The following is a 15,225-nucleotide window of genomic DNA, read 5'->3' on the forward strand; positions in this document are numbered from 1 at the left end:
GAAGCAGGGAGACCATTTAGGAGGATATTGCAGTAATCCAGGTGAGAGTTCAGAGTAGCTCAGACCAGGGTTGTAACAGTAAAGGTGGTAAGTAGTGGTTGGGATCCTGGATAAATTTTACAGATAGAACCATTAGATTCTTTTCATATGGGAATGTATGTGTATGTTTGGGAGAAAGCAGAGAGTGGAGAAGAAATGATGATTATAAGGTTTTTAGCCTGAGCAGTGTCAAGTACATACTGGATATACTAGCATGGAGAATATATCCTTAAAGGCAGAGGTCCAGGATACATGTGAATTTGGAAGTCATCAGTATTTAGTAATACTGAGCCGTTCGACTGGATGAGTGGGCTTACACAAAGAACAGAGATCTGAGGACTGAGCCTTAGAATCCTCTCTTCCTTAAGAGATAAAGAATAGAAGAAATAGAGAGCCAGAGAACTGTCCTTAAGATAGGATGAAAGCCAAAAGAGCGTAGTGTTCTAAAACCCAACTGAAGCAAGTATTTCAAAGAAGGGAACATGATCGATTATTTCAGATCATTGCTAAGTCATGTATAAGAGAGGGGGAAGATTATGTCTGAAAATTGGCATTGAATACAGCAACAAGGAGATTATTGACCTTGATGAATAATTCTGAGGGAATAGTGGTGGTGAAATTCTATTGGAGTAAGTTTTAGAAGGAGAAGAGCCAGGTATTGGAGAAAGTCAATTTAGACCCCTTTTCTGAAGAATTTTGCTGTTAAAAGGTGCCAGAAAATAGGATGGTGGTGATCAGTGCGATTAGAGAGAAAGTTTGTTTTTTTTTTAATGATAGGAGAAATAATAGCACGTAATGCTCCCACAAAAAGAGAATAATCGACAGAAAAAAATTACTAAAGCAATGAGTATGAATAGGAAGAGCAGAGTAGTTTGTTTACATGCAGCAGAGTTTGGCTTAGAAAGGGGCTTTGTCAGCTTATCTCTAGTTAGAGTAGTGAAGGAAAAGTATATGGGGACAGAAGCTGGAAAATGGGTACATGTAGTGGTGCAAGCAAGGTTATAAGCTGAAGGTGAGGATAAAAAAGAGTTATAAAAACAGGGAGCAGGGCTTTGCTGTTGTTTACCGAGTCGTTTGTTAGAAAGTAAGGGTAATGCTGGACCATGGATTTTAAGCTAGGTGTGGAGGAAAGAGGAGAACATGAAAGACTGGGGAAAATGTAAAGGTAGTAGGGTCAATGGCATGCTAACTGTTTCCTGAGATCTGTTGTGTTCTTTGACCCCCCACATCTTGAATGTAGTTTTCTGTCTTCCTGAAATGCCCTCTCATACTGAATTTAGATGATATGTCTTATATCTGCACCCTTCCTTCCTTCCTTCCTTCCTCTGCAGTGACTGCTGACATAATAAATGCTGAAAATTGAAATTCTCCACTTTAGTTTGTTAGATAAGATGGCTTCAAACTGGGAAGATTGTAAAGTTTTGCCTGTAGATTTTCCCACTCGGTAACCAGTTCTAGACTTGAACACAGGGTTCTCAGCTTTGTGTTCTGCTTCAGTTTGCTTATCTGATATTCACATGAACATGGTGAAGGTAGCACTCTGTTCTTCTTTCCTTCTTGGTACTTAGTTGGAATTCCCTTATTTCTTTCCACTGATCTTGGATTGGTGTCTTTATGCTGCTGTGAATGGATGTTTAAACATAAGACTTGTAGTGTTCTTTTGAGTATGATAACTCAGTGCCTTATAACTTATTCTTTTGTTTTTGTTCAGTTAATTGTAGAAGACAAGTGGTTATTTTACTGATTATAGGCTACAAATAACTATAAAATCTTTTTGTAAGGTTAAAGAAATTTTGAAGTCCAGCTTTTCATGTTATAGTTGAAGAAATGGAAGCATATACAGATTAAATGACTTGCATGCATCAGTTAACGATGCACATCTCTTAGATCCCAGTTCAGTACTTATTCTACTACCGTGACACCTCTCCTGATAGGATATGAGGTGAGGGCCATGATTCTCAAACTAGAAAATACTAAATTTTATGACAGGTGATACCCTCTAAAATTGTATAACCAAAATAATAGTTTAAATGTAATTAGACATTGTACCAGTATTGAAATGACTGTGTTTTTGCCATGAAATTGTTAGTTTAAAAAAATGTGGTACATTTGTTTTTGCTGTTATGGTTATATTCTGAATTTATTTTTTATAATTAAAATTGAACACATGAATCTTTGCTTTAAAAATCCAAATAAGTGAATGTATAGAGAATTTACTCTAATTTGAATATTTAAAGACTGGTTCCTAATTTTGTTTTTTTGGTTTGTTTTTAATAAACTCTTTCAGAAAGATGAGGTCTATCTTAATCTGGTGCTGGACTATGTTCCAGAAACAGTCTACAGAGTTGCCAGACACTATAGTCGAGCCAAACAGACGCTCCCTGTGATCTATGTCAAGGTATGTAAAAATGGAGCAGTTTCCCATTTTAGAAGGTATTTATTATGAGCAGGGGAGAGTGCTGGGTGTGTTTTAACTATATTATTGCATCATACTGAGGAGAGAAAGCTGCAAAGTAGGTATTTCTACTACTTTGTTTCATTATATTTGTGTACAGTTTTAAAGTGTGAAGCCTTCACCTTTTAAACTTTCATGACTCAGGTACTAAAAATACTTGTCATCTTTCTGACAAATGAATTTTTTCACAAATAATTATGGATTTTAATTTAGGTACCCATAGCACCTTTTTATTTAATTTCTTAAATCCCTTCTTGTGCAGAGCAAGCATATCATATAAAATTATAAAAAATATGGTTATAAATATTAATAAATTCAATGTTTTATTGCCATTTATAGATATAGTGTGTCTTTAGCAGAAGTTTAAACTTTTGGTGATTTTAAATATGCAGAGACTTTGTTGAGGTATTATTTAATTTGGGGAACCTGATACCAATGTTAATCTTGTTTATTTGCTGTAACTCATGTTAATAGTGCTTACGCTTAGTCATGTCCGACTCTTTCTGACCCCATGGACTGTAGCCCACCAGGCTGCTCTGTCCATGGAATTTTTCAGGCAAGAATACTGGAGTGGGTTGCCATTTCCTCCTCTAGGGGAACTTCCCATCCAGGGATCAAACCTGTGTCTCCAGGGTCTCCTGCATTGGCAGGTGGATTCTTTTACCACTGAGCCACCTGGGACACCTACAACCCATGTTAGAGTGATTGAGCATAATTATGAAGTTGTTGCCAGGAGAAATATCGATATATATATAACTTATATGCCGAGTCAATAATGCAAAATGCTGGACTGGATGTCAAGTACAAGCTGAAATCAAGATTGCAGGGAGAAATATCAATATCCTCAGATATGCAGATGACACCACCCTTATGGCAGAAAGCGAAGAAGAACTAAAGAGACTCTTGATGAAACTGAAAGAGGAGAGTGAAAAAGTTGGCTGAAAAGTCAACATTCAGAAAACTGAGATCATGGCATCTGGTCCCATCACTTCATGGCAAATAGATGGGGACACAGTGGAAACAGTGACAGACTTTATTTTTGGGGGGCTCCAAAATCACTGCAGTTGGTGACTGCAGCCTTGAAATTAAAAGACGCTTACTCCTTGGGAGAAAAGTTATGCCCAACCTAGACAATATATTAAAAGCAGAGACATCACTTTGCCCACAAAGGTCCGTCTAGTCAAGGCTGTGGTTTTTCCAGGAGTCATGTATGGATGTGAGAATTGGACTATAAAAAAAGCTGAGCACCGAAGAATTGATGCTTTTGAAGTGTGGTGTTGGAGAAGACTCTTGAGAGTCCCTTGGACTGCAAGGAGATCCAGCCAGTCCATCCTAAAGGAGATCAGTCCTGGGTGTTCATTGGAAGGACTGATGTTGAAGCTGAAACTCCAGTACTTTGGCCACCTCATGCAAAGAGCTGACTCATTTGAAAAGACCCTGATGCTGGGAAAGATTGAAGGCAGGAGGAGAAGGGGATGACAGAGGATGATATGGTTGGATGGCATCACTGACTCAATGGACATGAGTTTGAGTAAACTCCAGGAGCTGGTGATGGATAGGGAGGCCTGGCATGCTGCAGTCCATGGGGTCGCAAAGAGTCAGACACAACTGAGCGACTGAACTGAACTGAATTATGAAGTTGGAGTAGATTATTAGAAACAGATTATTATTTGTTTAACTATGACATTGTGAAAATTAACTAGGAGTTTAAGCCTAAACCCTGGAGAAGGGAAAGCCTACCCATTCCAGTATTCTGGCCTGGAGAATTCCGTGGCCTGTATAGTCCATGGGGTCACAAAGAGTTGGACACGACTGAGTGACTTTCACTAAGTTTAAAAGTTCAGATATCTTAAGTACAATTTCTTGCATTTTACCTTTTATACAAATAACTCTAGAAAATAAAATGGCATTGACTGTAAATGTTTTTGAGTATTAAAAGTTTTACTTAATAGTTACAATTTTAAGCTTTATAGTAATAAAATGGATTTTGCTGGTGAGATTACTATAATATTGTTAGTATGTTCCTCTGTCCTAAGTGTTTCATGTAAATTGGTGATGAGATATATTTTTGTAGGAGTCAAAACACTTCATTTATAGATGATACTTTATGTCAATGCTTTATCTTACCTTCAACTGTCTTTTTGTAGTTTTTCACCAAGACACTGGTATCTTTGATTTGAATCATTTCAAAAGTTCTTTTCATGGTATATAACTTTGGGTTAGAAGTAAGAAGGTGAGTAGTCAGAAAAATTTATAAGTGAACCGGAACACTGACCTTGAAACAGATAGACAGTTTAAGATACACTCATGTTCTTTACACAAAGACCCCCTTTTCACCAGTCAAGAGTCTGTTTCTTTCTTTGACACAGACCCAGTTTTTCAGTGTATCTTGTTTTGTAATAAAATTGAATTTCTTTTCTTTGACTGATGTCAGTTGTCATCTCAGATATGCTTTTAAATGGCATTTTGAAGTCTACTGAATTCTGAATGATATTAACAGAAGAGTGGTGATGCTATTAATAGATTTACTGATGTCTTGAATAGATCATTGATTATAGATTTTCTCAATTCACACGTGAATTTTCCCAGACCTCTCTATCAATAACCTCTAGGCCTGACAAAGGATGATGAATTGGGGGGGGGGAAACCAAACAGAATACTAACTTATGGTCTGATTGTTACTTAGTAGTCATACGATTTGGAATATCCCTCTGAGTTTTTAAATTTGTGCTTAGGAAAAAAAAAAAACAGTCTTGTGGCTAGTAAAATGAAAAATTACAAAAGCAAATTGTAAAATTTCCTTTTTTAAGTTGTTAGAAGATGTTATATATAGATGTTACAAATATAACATTGGTTAACTAAACTATAATTAGCTAGTTGATAGAGAAATGCCATGAAGCTTGCTGAAGAAAGATTGAGCGCTAACAATCCCCAGCATTTCACTTGTTCTTTTTTGGAAATCTGTTACTTTGTTTCCTGCTTAAGGATTCTGAGTTGTTTGGGATAGAAAGTAAATATTCAATTAATGTTTACTCTTTATTCCAGTTGTATATGTATCAGCTGTTCCGAAGTTTAGCCTATATCCATTCCTTTGGAATCTGCCATCGGGATATTAAACCACAGAACCTCTTGTTGGATCCTGATACAGCTGTCTTGAAACTCTGTGACTTTGGAAGGTAAACTAGCTTTCTTTTCCTTCCTTCTTTAATCTTCAACCCCACCCTTCTACCCTATCTGTTCTTTCAGTTACCTTTCCGTTACATTTATTCAGGGAGTATCAACTAGTGCAGTTTCTTGTGAGGTAAATCTTTTGGTAAATTCTCTCAGAATTATAAGTGTGTATAGTCTTTCACCCAGCAATTTAACTCCTAAAAATTGTTCCCATTTATTATGTGTATATATTCCTTTTTCAGTAAGAACTAATTTTTAAAAAAATATTATACCTTACTGTGTATTATGTTAACTGTGTATTGAGTTAATCTCAATTTAGAGATGAGGTCAAAGGCTTAGTAGCTGTGTTTTTTTCCTTTTCCTCTACAGTTTAGTTTATTTCTCTCTTCTCTATTGCAGGTTACAGTTTTCTTTCTGTCTTCTTAAATGCATTGCTTGGAAAAACATATAGTGTAATAAGAATTAATCTTTTTCATCTTTATAGTATTGAGCACTTTGTGCCTCTCTGATCTGACCTTTCAACATGAAATCAAGCCTGTATCCCCATGTAACTCAGGCAGTTAAACTTGCACTTCCTCTCTAGTGTAATCACCTAGAGTACTCTCTCTTCTTGTAATCCCTAAGACATCATATGTCTTGAATTCTCTCCAGTTTTTTTCATCCTCACAAATGCTTGCTTTCCATTTCAGCTGCTTATAGATATTGACTCACACCTGCTAATATTGGTATTCCTTCTTCTTTGTAACACTTTTTATACCAACCCACAGATTAAATTTTGGTTTTAATATAGTATATATTTTCCACAGGTTGTCTCTTGGGAAAAAATCTTTAAAAAAAAAAAAAAGCACATCTGTTTTGTCATGAGTTAATTCTTAGTCTCACAAAAATGTTCTTTTAGATCATCTCCTTTTTACAGTTTTCTAATTTCAGACATCTATCACAGGATCCAACTCATTTTGCAGGGCTCTTAACTGGTCCTTCGACTGTAAAAAATGGGTAAAGGATTTTAAATCAAAAAGTCTTATTTGGTACTTGAAACAAGCATCTGTAGGATCAAATGCCCAAATCAGATGAATTTTATTGTTATGGGATGTCTGTGCCCCTGCTTGAGAGTGACTGACTGGTGTGGACTGTAAAAATATTTTTGAGATACCAAGATAGGAGTTTCTGTTCTCACCATAGTTGTAGAACACTGTTGCTATGGGAGTTTTATTGGGACATAGAAATCACTTTGTTTTAATATGTTTGGGATAGGGATTTCACTTCTGTCATAAGAATAGTTCACTTTTAATGGCTGTGATAACAGAGCTACTGTTTTGTTTTTAAAAACGTCTGGTTTGAGCAAGTAGAGTTTGGGATACACTTTGAAGGCAGCTCCATCAAGTAGTAAAAAAAATCTATAGGCTGTGGTATTTCTTATATTACCTTTATCTTATAGTGAATTTTATGACAATGTAATTGGAATCTATCTTGTTAATTTAATAAATCCTTTATAAGGTAGAAACTTTTATCAGTTATGCTATGAAAGTGTCTTAATTTTCATACAGCCTAAAACAGGGACTAGTATTTATTAATTTATGAAATGATTGCTGTATGTCAATAAACTGTCTCCCACCTTCAAAATTTGTGATGAAGAAAGATCAGGTTATGGTCAGTATTATCAGAGAACAGAAATAAATGGAAGAAAAGACAGCCCAAACTGAGACCTTTGTGACTATTTTCATCTGCCTCTACTCTGATTTTCTTGTACCTTTACCTAAAAAGATTTTTTTTTACGTTTTTTGTTACTTTATTTTTTTACTATTTTGGTTTTGTTGTTTGTATTTATTTCCTGAGTTTATCTTTCCTGTTACTGTAAGTCAAAATGATTAGCTTCTATAGCAGTTTATTTCAGTGTGTCTTCAAGTTATTTCGAGACATTTCAAAAGAAACTAATTTTAATTTAATACTTAAAATACATGCCACAAAGTATTTGGAAAGGAATGTTGAATTAGAGAGTATGTGATTTGTTAATGATTTGCAACAGTGGAGTTAGAATTCATAGGCTGTGAATTATCTCTGCCCTTCAGGAAAGGACCTATCTTTTTTATTGGATAGCAGATGTTAAGACATCTAATAAATTGACCATATGGTGGAAAAAATAAAGTAGGTTGGGTCTGCAAGCCATGGGATACTCACTCTGAATCAGAAGTCAAATTTTAATAGAGTGGCCAATTTGTTACCAATTTAAAAAACATATTGGGTAAGCAGTATTCATTCGTATAATCAATTACAGTGCTTTTTGGTGAGGGGAGGTACCTCTTACATTTCTGCCCTTCCTTCTTTGTATTTTAGAGTGAAATTCAGGGGAAGATAGCAGAAGAAATTAAACATTTATCATTTTTGATTTTTTTAAAAACTTTTTCTTCAGGTGACAGTTGGCAAATGCATTCTTTAAAAGTTACTTTTTTTTTTTTCAGAGTGTTATGTTAAAATTATGTTTCTTTTGTTAGAGATAGTTATGGCTCATATTTTCTTTTTTTATATATTGCATGATTGGAATTCTGGGACCCTTAGATTAAATATTGTATTGCAAATGATAGCAGTTAAGGTTCTTTTATGGTTTAGATTTAATTTAAAGAATTTCTGCTTTTGATTTTTTTTTTATTAGTGCAAAGCAGCTGGTCCGTGGAGAACCCAATGTTTCGTATATCTGTTCTCGGTACTATAGGGCACCAGAGTTGATCTTTGGAGCCACTGATTATACCTCTAGTATAGGTAAGTACTGTATCTGAATATAATAGCTTGTAATTATGCATTATATCTTGTTTTTAGTAATTTAGTAGTATTAATCTATACTTAAATATAAAGATAAATATGCCCTGAAATATGTTTCTTCTTAAAGATTTATATATAAAAATGTATAGAATTTAAAATATATTTACTATTCTACTTTTAGGTTTCTTAGATTATGAGAGAATAATAAAGCTATTCCTCTGTGATTGTATGATTTCTTTAAGATTACAATTATTTTAAACTTAAAATTTTAAATAAATTCTAAGTATACCTTTTCTTCACTTAAAAAATTCCCCTGAAATAGTTCTCTCTGAGCTTGATCACCAGTTGGAGAATTTTCATCTATTAAGTTTATGATTAAAGTGATAGGATTACCATATTACTGACACTCATACTGTGCTGACTCAATTGATTATTTAATTTTAAGTCCACTTTAAAAAAATTTACTAACTTTTTCAGTAGTAGTTTGAATAAACTCACTGGTTCTGCAGCAGTTGTCACAGATCTTTAAGGATAGAAGGCATCGAGTAGACAGTTTGCTTCATTCTCTGTTGACCACCTCTTCTGCCTCATTTAGCCCGCTAGCAGGAGTGAACGTACAGAGTTTGAACAGTTGGATGTGAATAGGAAGCTAAGAAAGGAACAATCTTAGGCATGCAGGTAGTTTATTTTATTGTTTTATGTTGTTTTTGAAGAGAATTCCTTAGTCCAAAAACAAACAAAAGCATACAAATACCAAACAAAAAACAAAACCCCACAATAACAGAAAGTCAAGGAAAAATCAGAACTTGGACAATTTGTCTTTTATACAAGTTAAAATTCTCTAATATGAACAAAGACCTCTACACAGTATATTACTAATACTAGCTTTTTTTTTTTTTTTTGCCAAAGGGCAAAATGCCAAGGAACATTTTGATATGTGCAAAGAGGCCAGCAGTTTTATCCACCATTTCTTTTGCACCCTCAGTGCAAATGTCAGCATAGTGAAAAAGACATATAACATCTGAGGGTTCTTATGAAAATAACTTCACCCTCAGGACCTCTAAAAAGGTCCAGGAGGCTCAGGGCTCTGCAGATCATACTTGGAGACCTGCTGCACTGGATAGAGTATAATAGAGTGAGTAAGTGAGTATGTGTGTGTCCTACTCCACTGGATAGAGTAAGAGAGAGAGAGTGTGTGTGTGTGTTTATAATGCTCAAGAGTTTCATCATGGCTATGTTATATGGCCTATTCTATTCAGGATCAAATGAGAAATAGTGAAAGGGATATTTTGGTTAGAGTAGACCTGAATTTGAATTCCAGGTTTATTACTACTTAGCTAAACTGTAAAAAAGATTAGTAACAGTTTTGCTTACCTTTCTGAGTGGCCATGTGGATTAAATAAAATGTTAGTGAAAGTACTGTATCCATGGCTGATTCATATCAATGTATGACAAACCCACTGGAAAAAAAAAATAATAATAATAAAAAAAACAAAAAAGAAAATATGGATAGGCTAAAAAAAGAAAAAAGAAAAAGTGGTATTCTTTTTGTGGTATGTGTTAACTTGACTCTTCCCAAAGAGCAAATTTCAGCCCTTAATCTTTGGACAGTCTTTGGATTTTCTAGATGCTTTATATTTCATTCACATATATGAAATTAATCATCTGCATACCAGGAATGAGATTCATACTGGGGTGAGTTCTGCCAGCCTCACCTGAAATAAATGTGGTTTGCTTCTTTCTAAAAAGTCATGACAATATCATCTGACATATTAAGCCATGTTTATATAAACCTTTGACCCTCTTAAGAGTTTATTACTTCTGTAAATGTCCATGTGCTTAGCAGTTCTTTGGGAGTCTTCTCACAAAAGAAGGGCCAGTGTAGTATGTTTTCTCTATTAGGAATCCGTTTTTTGGATGTTATGAGTACCTGCTTTCCAGCAGTCTCCTTCACATTTACTTGTCTAAAGTAAAGTAAATCTCCTAAAACCAGATTCTTACTTTCTAGATTTAGGATTCCCCATACTCTACTGATGGAGCTGGGGCCGTTGAACCCTCTCAAGCCTAGATTTGGCCTCCCTGTTTAGATATAGGATACTTGGCTTCTTAAGACTCTGGAAGATTTGTAAACAAAAAGATATTTAAAAGTGTACTAATACAAATATAGTTTAGAAGCATTTTTTAACGATGATGTTAGAAGAGTAGCTGGGCAAAATCAACTTGAATTTCTTAAATGAATTTTGTGTCATTGTTTGTCTAGGCCAGTAAAAAGTAGTTATTGGAGCAAGGATTTCCAATTCTTTTTTTTTTTTTAAATATTGGAGGATAGCTGATTTACAATATTGTGTTAGCTTCCAATTCTTCTGATAGCTCATCTTATGGCGTCAAAATTATTAAATTATTTGTTGTCACGCATGCCATTAGTCATTTTTCTCCTTCCCTACTGATAGATGGAAAGCCCAGTGACAATTTATGTTCATCTCTCTAAAGCCATTGTTTGTTGGTTCATACAAAACCCAGGAATCCAGAAAATTAGCTTTTTTTTTTTTTTGCAGTAAGTCTTAAGTAGTGGGCTCTAAATAAAGTGCCCATAAAATGTATCTTTCCATTTGGTAATACTTTTAAGAGATAAAGGGGATGCTTTCGTTATTATCACAGGAAGTCATCTAGACCAGGACTGACTGTTGTGGGTAAGCCAGGATATATGCTTTATTTTTTCCTTTTGTAAATTTATTTATAAATCTTTAAAATTTATTTAAGTTTTCTGTCAAGATGAGGTTTCTTATTTGACTCAAAAGTGAATTATATTTTATAATTTGTAAAATACAATGTATTATTCTGTCTTTGCATTTAAAATATTCATATATTTAAGCACATTTTCTGTCAGTTATATTACAAGACAAAAGTTAGCCATTTAAAATATTAAAATTTTCTTTTTCTGAAATTTACATTTGGCTTACTCCCCTGTGTATAGGAGATTGAACCCTTCTTGTTACTCTCTATAAGCACCTGCTAATGTGCAGAGATTGTATCACTTGACTTATTTTTAAGTATAATAAGTAAATAATCATGCTCTATGCTTTCATACTATAATCTCTGACTTGGTTGTTGAAGACTTGAACATCTGATACTGGATAATTAATGTAGATATTACATATAATAAAGATATTACCCTTTATTAGAATATTCTTATCGCCCTGTTTCCTGTTTAGTAAGTTTAACACAGTTTTAAGATCTATTAAGGATTATTTGATGACTTTTCCCCTGTTTTGGGTTATACAATCTTTTCCTTATGGTATTCATTCTGATCAAGGTAAAATTAGAAAATGTATCAGTTTTTAACACAACATAAGCTACAAAGTGTAATATTAATAAGCTCTTATTTTCTTTTCTCTTCAGATGTATGGTCTGCAGGCTGTGTGTTGGCTGAGCTATTGCTAGGACAGCCAATATTTCCAGGAGACAGTGGTGTGGATCAATTGGTGGAAATAATCAAGGTGAGAAACTGTGTCTTTTTTCTGTTTTTGTTCACCGTGTGCTCTGCTCGTAATACTCTGCTGAGCACTTAGGAGATGCTTGTATTTAGTCAGTATTTAAGTATTTATAAAATGAAAAAATGAGTATGTATGACTAGACCACTTGATAGAAGCAGAATTTTTACGTATGGGTTTAATATAATTTTATTTATTAGGTCTGTCAAAACCTTTGTTAACAACATCATAGAAAGTATTATTATCTTGGATATTGGATATTATCTCTTGAGAATAGAAGCACTAAGATTTTAAAGCTTTTAATATTGATATCTTAAATAAGTTCTCAAACCTCCCCCATTAGAAATATCTAGTGTCTCTATATTCAGACCACTAGATGGTTGATTATAAGCTTAGTTTGTATTCTGAAGCAACACCTACCTTCTGTTGGGTTTTAGTCTTGATTTTCCAAATGTTTCATAGAAGTGGAAAATTGAAAATCTCCTTAACGGTTTTGTTTGTCCCAATTCTCCATCCAATGAGAGAACCTGCTTAGTTACATTACTGGAAGATGGTTTTTCAGTGTTTGCTTGAATACTTCAAGCATCATATCGCTACTTTGGAATGCATCCTGTTCTATATCTGGACAGCTTGAATTTAGTTTTTATTGGGCTGAGCAAGCCTCAGGAGTTTTTGTTTTTATGTATTTATTTTTTTATTGTTTAAAAAATTTATTTTATGTTGGCATATGGCTGATTAACACTGTTGCGTTGGTTTCTGGGTACAGCAGAGTGATTCAGTTATACATATATGTGTGTCCATTCTTTTTCAAATTCTTTTCCCATTTATGTTATTACAGAGTATTGAGCAAATTTCCCTGTACTGTACAGTATGTCCTTGTTGGTTCTTTTTAACTTTTACTAGTTATTTCCTGGACTGTGATTAAGTTGTTTTAAAATCCTTGTACTTGATTTGCAAAAATATTTTTGAAAAAATGATTTTGCTAGGTATCACTGTGTGCAAGTGTGATTGAAAACACCATGTGTGATCAAGAATCTTCCTTACTGTCCATATAGTTTCTTTATGATTTGTACCTGAGATCACTGCTATTTGCCGTCTTTTTTTGGTAACTCATCTTTCAGTTTCAGATTGAAGCTTTCAACTTAGTTCAGCAGATCTGCATCCTTCCTGATTGCTACACTGCACTCAGGTCTAAGTTCGGATAGTTTGATTTTCTTGTTTCCTAAAAGCCTTTGTATTCTTTGTTATTATTCAAATTAGTATTCTAACACAGGAGTTGGCAAACTTTCTGTAAAGGGCTAGATAAAACGTTTTAGGCTTTGTCGGCAAAAAATGGAAGTCCTGGATGTCTGAGATACATAACAGAAAACAAAACAGGACAGAAAACAGAAAAACAAATTTTCACAAATTTTTCATTGATGAAATTCAAATTAATGTAATAACTGAGTAATGCAAGTCTATTGATTAGAAGAATGAGTTTCTTTTGAGGAGCATGTGAAAATTCTCTTAATCATGGTTCAAAGTCAGTGTTTCATAGCCTCAAATTGAGGGCAAATGTTTATCTCGAAAATCATTTCTTAGCTCATGTTAGTTCAGTTGCTCAGTCATGTCTGACTTTTTGAGACGCCATGAACCACAGCACGCCAGGCCTCCCTGTCCTGTTCATCACCAACTGTCCATCACCAACTCCCAGAGTCCTCCCAATCCCATGTCCATTGAGTCGGTGATGCCATCCAGCCATCTCATTCTCTGTCGTCCCCTTCTCCTCCCTCCCTCAATCTTTCCCAGCATCAGGGTCTTTTCAAATGAGTCAGTTCTTTGCATCAGGTGGCCAAAGTATTGGAGTTTCAGCTTCAACATCAGTCCTTCCAGTGAACACCCAGGACTGATCTGCTTTAGGATGGACTGGTTGGATCTACTTTCAGTCCAAGGGACTCTCAAGAGTCTTCTCCAACACCATAGTTCAAAAGCATCAATTCTTCAGCGCTCAGCCCTCTTTATAGTCCAACTCTCACATCCATACATGACCACTGGAAAAACCATAGCCTTGACTAGACGGACCTTTGTGGACAAAGCAATGTCTCTGCTTTTTAATATGCTATCTAGTTTGGTCATAACTTTCCTTCCAAGGAGTAAGTGTCTTTTAAAAATTTCATGGCTGCAATCACCATCTGCAGTGATTTTGGAGCCCAGAAAAATAAAGTCAACTGCTGTTTCCACTGTTTCCCCATCTCTCTGCCATGAAGTGATGGGACCGGATGCCATGATCTTGGTTTTCTGAATGTTGAGCTTTAAGCCAACCTTTTCACTCTCCTCTTTCACTTTCCTCAAGAGGCTTTTTAGTTCCTCTTCACTTTCTGCCATAAGGGTGGTGTCATCTGCATATCTGAGGTTATTGATATTTCTCCCGGCAATCTTGATTCCAGCTTTTGCTTCTTCCAGCCCAGCGTTTCTCATGATGCACTCTGCATGTAAGTTAAATAAACAGGGTGACAATATACAGCCTTGACGTACTCCTTTTCCTATTTGGAACCAGTCTGTTGTTCCATGTCCAGTTCTAACTGTTGCTTCCTGACCTGCATACAGATTTCTCAAGAGGCAGGTCAGGTGATCCAGTATTCCCATCTCTTTCAGAATTTTCCACAGTTTATTGTGATCCACACAGTCATGGGTCCTCTGGATTGGGCCGTAGTTTGCTGACCAATCAAGTCAATACAACCAATCAGCATTTCTTCTATCCCCAGGCTTTCAGTTTGATGTATTTGAATTTACCACACCACAGTTCTCTGTACATATCACCATTTAATTTGGCATATATGTTTAGCTTATTAGAACTGTGTCATTTCTCTACCAATTATAATTTAGAACCATGTGATGGTTTATTCTTTGTCACTAATTTTAATGAGTTCGTTCATGAGATTAATACAGATGAAATTGCTTAGAAGCTAAGCTGGATAACTGTGATAAGTCATATATTTCGTGCTTGCCATCATATCTTGTAAACCTTTAAGTCCAAAGCTTATTTTACCACTTCTTCTCAGCCCTCCTAATTCCATTTTCTACTAATATTGGTTTGTTCTTATTTAATTTTAGTAGAAACTGTCAGTTTGTTATTGATGTTTTATGACTTCATTTTTATTTAGGGCTTATTTGTTGCAGGTTGTCCATGATTAATTTGTTGTAGTAGGCCAACTCTAAAACAAAACACTTCTCATTTATATATTATCTTGTCATCTTGCACTTATACATTGTCATCACCTAGCTAAGTTCCAAGATCACTATATAGATATTTTGAAGGTGTTAAAATGGATG

At 34.9% G+C, this 15,225-nt stretch overlaps 1 protein-coding gene across 5 annotated transcripts in view; it reads left to right on the top strand.

Annotated features, from left to right (window-relative positions):
- The window catches only part of GSK3B (glycogen synthase kinase 3 beta), a 207,997-nt gene that overhangs the window by 129,832 nt on the left and 62,940 nt on the right, over nucleotides 1-15,225 (top strand). For all 5 annotated transcript variants that reach the window (XR_006335270.1, XM_043874209.1, XM_043874211.1 and 2 more), the window contains exons 4-7: nucleotides 2,327-2,437; nucleotides 5,540-5,670; nucleotides 8,316-8,422; nucleotides 11,822-11,919. Coding sequence is in view for 4 of the 5 variants with exons in the window: in XM_043874209.1 (XP_043730144.1) it covers nucleotides 2,327-2,437; nucleotides 5,540-5,670; nucleotides 8,316-8,422; nucleotides 11,822-11,919 (447 nt within the window). In the remaining variant the exon portion in view is untranslated. The remainder of the gene's footprint in view (nucleotides 1-2,326; nucleotides 2,438-5,539; nucleotides 5,671-8,315; nucleotides 8,423-11,821; nucleotides 11,920-15,225) is intronic.

This window comes from Cervus elaphus, chromosome 19, assembly GCF_910594005.1.
Source record: "Cervus elaphus chromosome 19, mCerEla1.1, whole genome shotgun sequence".
Classification (NCBI taxonomy): Eukaryota; Metazoa; Chordata; class Mammalia; order Artiodactyla; family Cervidae; genus Cervus; species Cervus elaphus.